The following is an 8,478-nucleotide window of genomic DNA, read 5'->3' as shown; positions in this document are numbered from 1 at the left end:
AAACTGCTTAACTCCTATCGAACATCACAAAACATGTACACAATATTAAATTATTTTATGATCCAAGACACACATTATTTTGATAATGTGTGCCACTGAAGCCCAATCTTTGATGATTTTTATAAAAATCACTAAAGATATGTTATAAATATGTTTGTATAATATTCTCAATTGGTATCCTTTCAATTATCTGTGCATTAATCAATAAAGCGGGATATAAAAGGAGAGTACATACTACCCTCTGTTGTTCTTCTGGCTCTCTGTCGTACTCCATTCTCTCCTCTTCCTTCCTTTTCTCACTCTGTCTTTTCGGTTCTTTAAACCATTCTCCGCTCTCCTTTCTTCTCTCTCTCTCTCCAGTCCTCTCCTTCCCTTTTATTTAATTTTGTTTAATCCGCAGCATATCCTGTGTGTGCCTTGTTGCCATGACGAAAAGATTCCAGACATAGTTGAGTGATGATCAGTTGGTTTGTCTGTCTAGCTGTCTGTCAGTCTGTCTGACTATCTATCTACTTTGTTTAGTAGTTCATTCATAATTCACAAATACTGCAGAAACATTTGTGGTGATATATGACAAACAGGAAACATTATCCATGTTGAATACATTGTCCATTCATTATTTGTATAATAGAATACCAATATACGTGACATGTCCCAACATTCACTCAAACTTTTGACTGTTTAATAACGTTGAGATCTGTGTCATTAAATCAGGGTCCGGAATTCCGTTAGGTGAGGAGCTCTCTGCTGGGGGTCAGGTGATACCCGGGACCCCACTAATCTCCCCTAATTTAACCATATTACATGGAGCAAAAGCCCTCCGAAACTTCCTCCCCAAATCAGTCTGCTGTCGATAGGTAACAGCTGGGGTGGTTAAGCCACCAAGGGACTTGTTATGTAGACGTTTGTGTGTGTGTGTGTGTGTGTGTGTGTGTGTGTGTGTGTGTGTGTGTGTGTGTGTGTGTGTGTGTGTGTGTGTGTGTGTGTGAGGACTGCGGTTGGGGTGGTTACATAAGAAGATTGGCAAAATGTTCCCCTCTTTCAGCCACCATAGGTAGTATGCAAATCTGGAGACAAAGATGTTTTGTTTATTGTTAAGTGTTCGGTGTAATATCGTAACTTATCATGTAGGTCTTATAAAGGCATGTAAGCGTGATGAACCTGTTACATTATCATTCTTTCTTCCCAAAATATTTAGATCTCTTGTTCCCCTTCTTTGTAATTTTGGATCAAAATAAAACCATTTAAACGTGCAAGTCATTAAATGTGTGTGTGTGTGTGTGTGTGTGTGTGTGTGTGTGTGTGTGTGTGTGTGTGTGTGTGTGTGTGTGTGTGTGTGTGTGTGTGTTTGCTTGGGTGTGTGCGTGTGGGCCCATGCATGCTTATGTGTGTGAGAGAGAAAAGATGTGTGTGTGTGTTTGAGTCGTATGTGTGTGCGTGTGTGTGTGTGTTTGCACTTGTGTTTCATTTAAGGCCACAGATTTTTCTCTGCATTTGGATAATATACATAATCTTGGTTACTGGTTTCTACTTGCAGTAGATTAGCTTTGTAAGACTAGAAACATTTTCAACAATTCACTTTGTTTCCAAACTATTTAGGCCCCATGTTCAACCAAACCACACACACACACACACACACACACACACACACACACACACACACACACACACACACACACACACACACACACACACACACACACACACACACCATCTTAGTAACCATTTTAGCCAAAAGCATCTTGAACATTTGCTTCACATTAACATTCAAAGCCAACTATGTGTTGGCAAGTACATAGTCGGTAGGTATTTTATATGAGCCTCTCTCCTGGAGTGATTATTTTACCCGTCGATCTTAAAGTGCTTTATGTGACCTTTTGGTCCCAACAACGTGACCAATAAGATTAAGGCTGACACTATAGCTCTTCCCCAACCAATAGACAGATTAGAGCCAGATTACCTCAAGCAGAGGGAGAAGGAAATTGCAGAACCATAGACTAATTTGATAGATTACCAGACGTCCTGATTCAAATCTTGCTTAGCAGAACAAGGCAGTGACCAGAGATCCCTTACAGAAGTGAGAGTATCTGTTCTTATCTAAACTCCCTCCCCCTCTCCTTTCCCCCCAGCAGTTAGGTCACACCGGGCCTGCTCCAACCTCCCAGCTCATGGGTGGATCAAACTGATACCTTACATCAGATACACTAGCTCTCTAATCAGTAGCTTCTGGCAGCTCAATGGCTGGGCTGCCTGTGTGCTGTTCCCAGGGTTCTGACCATGCAAGGCTGTGATTGGTCAGAGTTCATTTTTCAGGGCTCAAAATGCTTATTTTTATTACGTTTTTCTTCACCTTTCATAGTTATATTTCACATTTCTCTTAACGATTGTCCATTCAATGTCATGTCTCTGAAATGTAATTCCTGCCGGTTTTTCAAGGCTTCTGTATAATTAAGTCTTTATGTCAGTCTATCAGTCTGTCTGCGAGGCTGTAGCCTGTCCATCAGAGTGGATGGGAGGCTGTCCTCTATCTCTATGTTCCAGTGAATGGAACACTGAACAGTGATCAATGTGCCGTGTTGACGGACAAACCTCCTGTTTGTCCAGAGCTTAGATACACACACACACACACACAACAGTGAAATGCCAGGTGATAGGACAGGGTATTGTTTGCTTTGGAGAGTTACAGTAACTAACCAGGGGGTTGGGGACGGAGGGAAAGGAGAATACAGAAAGGGAGAGGCAGATAAGGAAAGTTAGATAAGTTAGTTTAAGTTGTATAATGAGGATACTTAAGTTAGTAGTTACTATATTTGAGTTCCGGAAAAATAAGTATGGGTTTATCAACTATTCTTTTCAAACATTTGTGTTTTTTGTATCCAAGGATTTTCTCCTCCAAACGAAAAACCGTTTCATCGTCCAGGGATTCCAAAAGGAAGTTTAAAAAAAAAAATAGAACAAAGCAACATTAAAAGAAAATATTTTCATAAAAAAACATCTTATATACAGTTTTGTTCACATTTCCTCTCTTTCAGACAAAAATAACCACACACACCTTATACTGGAAAGAACAGAGTTCATGGTCCACATTCAGCCCACCTTTCACAGGACTATACTCAACATATACATTTGGTGAGGGTTGTGGGACGTCATGGCACGCCTTTGTTTAGAGATGTTTACAGCACCGCTGTTTCACACCCAACCAGTGAAACGTTTAAAAGGGTAACAAAAAGAGACACTTATGCACCTCAACAGTATCTGAAAGACTCACAGGCTGTTTTGGTACCTTGTCTCGAAGATGTCTATTTAAATAAACAACCAAACAGTAAAACATGAACTGCTGTGATTGAAGAAAGTAAAGCTCATATAGTATTTGGTATTAATACTAAAATAATCTCAGTGCAAAAACAATTAATCAAACAATCATTATACAAGCCACATGACCACTGGTATAATATTTAAGCTTAACATTTGTATGTCGATAACAATGGAAGCCACAAATGTGGTATTAACCAAAAGTATTTTTTTTCAAAGAAGCAAACTTCCCACGCTGGTAAGACTTGTGGGGAGTATACAGGGCCATACAGTCGCCATGTTGTATGGTCCCTCACAACAGTAAGAGCAGCACTGCGGTCAGGTACAGGAGGTAGTGGATCTGAACCGTCCCGAATCCAGAAGAAGGAAACCACTGCACCTCCTCTGAGTCCTCTGCAAGAAAGAAAACAGAAGCGAAAAACATGTTAACCAGATAATATGGAGTGCTTGCAGGAAGACAAAATTCCAAAAGGAGAAAAAAATTTGAAGACAGAGAAAAAGGCAGACAGAAAGATAAAGAAAGGTAGACACACATATACAGAAGGAAATGGAGGAATGGGGGATGTGAATAACAGAGGGGAGGCAGCGGGACTTGAGCTGTGAGTTAGCATGTCTAAAGCCGGTCTAAGGGCTGTATGAATATGCAGAAGGATTCAGAGAGAGGGGTGAAAGGAGGAGAAGGCCCCGTTAGCAAGTCCATGAAGCTCCAGCACAAGGGCCTTCCTGCCTCTCCTCTGTTGGCAGAAACATCCTGATTTCAAGAGACTATTGAATAGTGATAATAGCCATGGCACACACACACACACACACACACACACACACACACACACACACACACACACACACACACACACACACACACACACACACACACACACACACACACACACACACACACACAGGGCTTTGTTCCATTATCTGTAAGATAAGAATCTGGCCAGTGTCGTGCCATCAACCTGCAGTTCATTGTAAACCAATAATTCTGTTCGTTGGTTTATGTGATTTTTTTTTTCTTTAGAAAAGAAAAAGCAATGCTAGCAAAACATTTCGGCAATGTTGAGCTGATTTTCTGTTATTATTTTGTATGGACTGTTTGTCTGCCCTGTTGAAGAAGCCTGGTCAGCTTTTCATGTTCACAGGACAACACACGGGATAAACGTGAACTTGAAACACAAGCCCACACATGTCTTCATAGCAACCCTTGAGGCCAAATGTCTGGCTCACACAAAACAAAGGATGGGCCCCCCACCCCGACCTCTCAAGGCTAAGGACCTGCAGATCTCCTCGTCACTCCTTTCATATGCTAGCTGCCCCCTCCCCCGCCCAAGACCCAGTGGACCACCGAGACCTGTTAAACATGACACAGGAGCTTATGTGTATTTGTCCCTGGAAGGAGAATTTTGGGCTTAGTTTCACGATCACAGTGTGTCTGGGAACCGGCCCCCTCTACTTTCAAGATGATACCCTCAGTATTTAGGTGAGGCTTTTACCTAAATAGACGTCAGATACATCTCACTAAGGAGCAGGTCAGGGTTAGGGCCTCTCAAATCAAGCCCTGTACCTAGTGCCCTGGGCTGTGTATGGGCGTAGCTTACCGCAGTCCCTGTGGAAGACGTGGGGGAAGCAGTGCAGGGTGCCGTAGCCGCAGCGGCAGTAGGAGCAGCCCTTCTGAACCCACTCCCCATGAGGAATCACTCCGCAGCTCCTGGAGACAGAGACCAACCACAGGCTCAGGATGAATCTCAGTTTAAAGGGGAGGCGGGTCATAGATGGCCTATAATAACCATACTAATTCAGCATGATGGTTGTTCATGAATACATTTACATGCCACACTAGTTCAGAATTAAATACATAAAGATGAGAGCTTTAAAAAAGGCATGGGACCAAACCTGATCCTCTCATCGTATTCACAGCTCCGGCCGGTGAAGTACCGTGGACACGTACAGAAACTACCAAGAATGCACGTCCCTCCGTTCTTACAGCACGCGCGGCTCTGCTTTGTACCTTATGAGATGAGAGGATTTATGCTTTAAAATGCAAATGTACTTTGTTTGAATATCCCTGGAAATAGATTTTCCAGGGATGTATTCATGTATTCTTATATTTTACAAGGCATACTATTGTTATTGTCCGTTTGGTGGAACTGCTTTGTCGATTTAAGTGTTGAGAGAGAGAGGGAGAGAGAGAAAGACGTGGCAGCCTTAATAGCAATGGTCCCATCTTTCTTTTTTTTTTTTTTTATCTGGCATTGAACATCGCAAAAACTAAGGAGATCATCCTGGACTTCAGGAAAAGCAGAGCAGACCCGGCTTCCCTCTACATCAACGGTGACTGTGTAGAGAGAGTCCACACCTTCCGCTTCCTGGGCACCATGATCTCTGCTGGCCTCTCCTGGACTGCCAACACGGCGGCGGTCGTCAAGAAGGCTCAGCAGCGGCTTCACTTCCTCAGGGTGCTCAGGAGGAACAACGTGGGAGAGAAGCTGCTGGTGACCTTCTACCGCTCCACCATCGAGAGTCTTCTGACGTTCTGTATCTCAGTGTGGTTTTCACAGTGCACTGAGGCAGAGCGGAAGAAACTCCAGGGAGTGGTAAACACCGCACAGAGGATCACTGGCTGCCCCCTCCCCTCCCTGAAGGACATATACATCTCCCGCTGCCTAAGCAGAGCGGAGAGAATCATAAAGGACAGCTCCCACCCTGGCTTTCACCTGTTTGACCTGATGCCCTCTGGCAGGCGCTATAGGTCCATCAGAACCAGGTCTTCACGGTTCAGAGACAGCTTCTTCCCTAAAGCTGTATCCACCCTGAACACACACATGCACTGACCCCCGACTGACTGACCCCCCCCTAACCTCCCACTGCTGTATTGTACTTTACTTTATTTTACTTTATTATTTATTTTACATTATTTACATTTCTATTTGGTATACTGTTGTTCTTGTTCTATTTATATATTATTTATTTTCTCGAATGCACCAATTGGGAAAGCTTACTAAAAATTTCGTTGTACTTCACTCGTGCAATGACAATAAAAGGCTTTCTATTCTATTCTATTCTATCTTGTTATAGTGTTTTGACTGTTTTCTAACATGTTTTGAGATAGCCATGTTGGCACCGGGCTGTGGTAGTGTTATCTGGGTGCTAGTGAAACTAACCAGGCCCCCTCTCCATCACCGTCTGCCTCCCCCACCCTCCCTTCAAAAGATACAAGCTAACATTCTTGCCGTACCCCCTCTTCTCCAATGCCAGCCAGCCGTAAACAACACACACTATTCTGTTTGTCCGAGAAAATCCGGTGCAAACATCCAAAACTGACACAGCGACTCCAACGACCTGCGGGGCAGGCTGAGAGCAGAGCACAACACTCTGTGGAGCCTCCTCGACCCCCTCACTCTGTGGAGCCTCCTCGACCCCCTCACTGCAACCATAGAACCTCTAGACGCATCTGTTAGCGCCAAAAAGAGAGATAACCACCAGAAGACGTACAATGGTAGGAGGTTGTTAAGGCACGGAATCCCATTTAACACCTGAACCCAACATCCCCGGAGCGAGCTGTCCCAGTGTTGTCCCACTGGTCACTCGCTAAGATTCACACATCTATCCCACTGCTCAGATTCTATGTGTACATATTGAACTCTATACCTCCATTTGTGCTGCCAAAGCTGTCATCTGTACATCTTATATCTGGAATAAGACGAAGCCCTGATCTGAATATAGATATCCTGTGTGTGTGTGACCTACTTCCGGTGAGGCCGATGAAGGGCAGAAGGGGGCTGGGGTGGCGATGCTTGCGGTCGACGGCACCCGGGAGGGAGTTGACCTGGGTGAGCTGGCCCAGGAAGTCCTTAGCTGAGGAGGGGGGCGACGAGGAGGAGGCTCTTTTCTGGCACTCTTCTTCTTCACAATCTGAAAAGGCGAAAGTAGCGATTATGGTATTATTTAATATTGAACTGTACCCTTGTTTACTCCATCTGTTTATCGTTTGTTAAAGGTCAGTTATTTTACATGTAAATATTCAATGTGCTTGTGTGACAATATAATGCCCTGTATACAAAAGCACACATTTCAAGCTAAATTTTCTTGACTATTTAAGACACATTTATCGTGATATTTAAGAAAAATAAAATATTATGAAAAAGAGATCAGTCTGTCTGTGAGATTTTCTTATTAGTTTTAATGACCTAAATTGACAAACCATGTCAGAGAAGATAAGTGCTTTAAAAATATTAATTTAGAAAATAGAGCTTGAATCCCAACTACCACCACAAACACCACTACCATTACCGATAGGCTACCAAGTGATTAAACTACAAGAGTAGCCTAAAATAAATAAAACACACATCGAAGGACCCACTCTCGATCGTTCCGTCTATGTGTTTGTTTTGAAGTGCTTTACCAACCTGGCGATCCAAAGGCCAGCGCTTGGAGGGTGATTGCCGAGAGCAGGATTCTGAAAAAGAAAACCAACGTCTTAGTGTGCAATGGTTTCAAGTAGCTCATTGACTAGTCTTCCTCATTCGGGCATAGATGGCAGTATTTATGAAGTATATTTATAAAGTATACTCCGAGACGTTCCATTTCCAAACATAGCCTACCTGATCAGTTGCGTCTTCTTCATTTTAAGTCAAGGCGTTGAAACCACCTTGAACGTTAAGATGCGAAGAAATCCCTTCAGAAATCCCTTCAAGTTCGTTGAACGCAAAGGATTCAAGGTGAAATTGTTTTAATTCGATTGAAAAAAATCTTTACCAAGCGGATTGGACCTTGTGATATTCCTCCGGTTACCTTCTCCCAGATGATCAATTGGACTGAAAAGCAATCATTAAACTGACTTCCAATAAAGTACCCTCCTTCGACTCTCCCCTCTCCTTCTTTACCTCTTCATCCGAGAGGCTGCTCTCCTTAGAGCCAATGGGGGAAGCTTTGCCAAGTCAGCTCCACCTTTAGGCCCACCCCACCCCGTTTCGGGTCCAGCCCCTCCCCAATACTCACACAACCGCAATAGACTCGGCTGTGTCACACCAAATTTGTACCGGGTGCCCAGTGGTGTAGTCGACGTGATACGCAGGTATACGCCGTATACCCACTAGGAACGCACCAGGATTTGCGTATACCCACTTAAAAATGTGCACAGATACGTATCAATCGTCTTGTGACAGATCT

At 43.5% G+C, this 8,478-nt stretch overlaps 1 protein-coding gene across 2 annotated transcripts; it reads right to left on the bottom strand.

The window, feature by feature from the left end:
- Positions 1–2,249: 2,249 nt before the first annotated feature.
- On the bottom strand, positions 2,250–8,230 carry LOC130372724 (cryptic protein-like). 2 transcript variants are annotated; one of them, XM_056578866.1, is made up of 7 exons: positions 8,065–8,230; positions 7,911–7,957; positions 7,716–7,765; positions 7,057–7,221; positions 5,203–5,317; positions 4,908–5,017; positions 2,250–3,705 (listed from the first exon to the last, which is right to left on the bottom strand). In XM_056578866.1, the coding sequence occupies exons 2-7, from the start codon at positions 7,931–7,933 to the stop codon at positions 3,605–3,607; spliced, it is 564 nt and encodes a 187-aa protein (XP_056434841.1). In that variant the 5' UTR covers positions 7,934–7,957; positions 8,065–8,230; the 3' UTR covers positions 2,250–3,604. The 2 variants fall into 2 exon arrangements, with proteins under 2 accessions (XP_056434841.1, XP_056434840.1); XM_056578865.1 differs by having other exon boundaries at positions 2,251–3,705; positions 7,911–8,224.
- Positions 8,231–8,478: the final 248 nt, after the last annotated feature.

Source organism: Gadus chalcogrammus, chromosome 19 (genome assembly GCF_026213295.1).
Source record: "Gadus chalcogrammus isolate NIFS_2021 chromosome 19, NIFS_Gcha_1.0, whole genome shotgun sequence".
NCBI lineage: Eukaryota > Metazoa > Chordata > Actinopteri > Gadiformes > Gadidae > Gadus > Gadus chalcogrammus.
Note: the sequence above shows the minus strand (reverse complement) of the source record. Positions and strands in the feature narration are given on the sequence as shown.

Bases quoted from the DNA above. Each gene is read 5' to 3' on its own strand.
- LOC130372724 (XM_056578866.1), bottom strand. From the start codon at position 7,933: ATGAAGAAGACGCAACTGATCAG. The intron at 7,222-7,715 runs GTTGGTAAAGCA...TCGCCTTTTCAG, and splicing joins GCTGGCCTTTGGATCGCCAG to ATTGTGAAGAAGAAGAGTGC. The intron at 5,018-5,202 runs GTTTGGTCCCAT...CTCTGTCTCCAG, and splicing joins GAATACGATGAGAGGATCAG to GAGCTGCGGAGTGATTCCTC.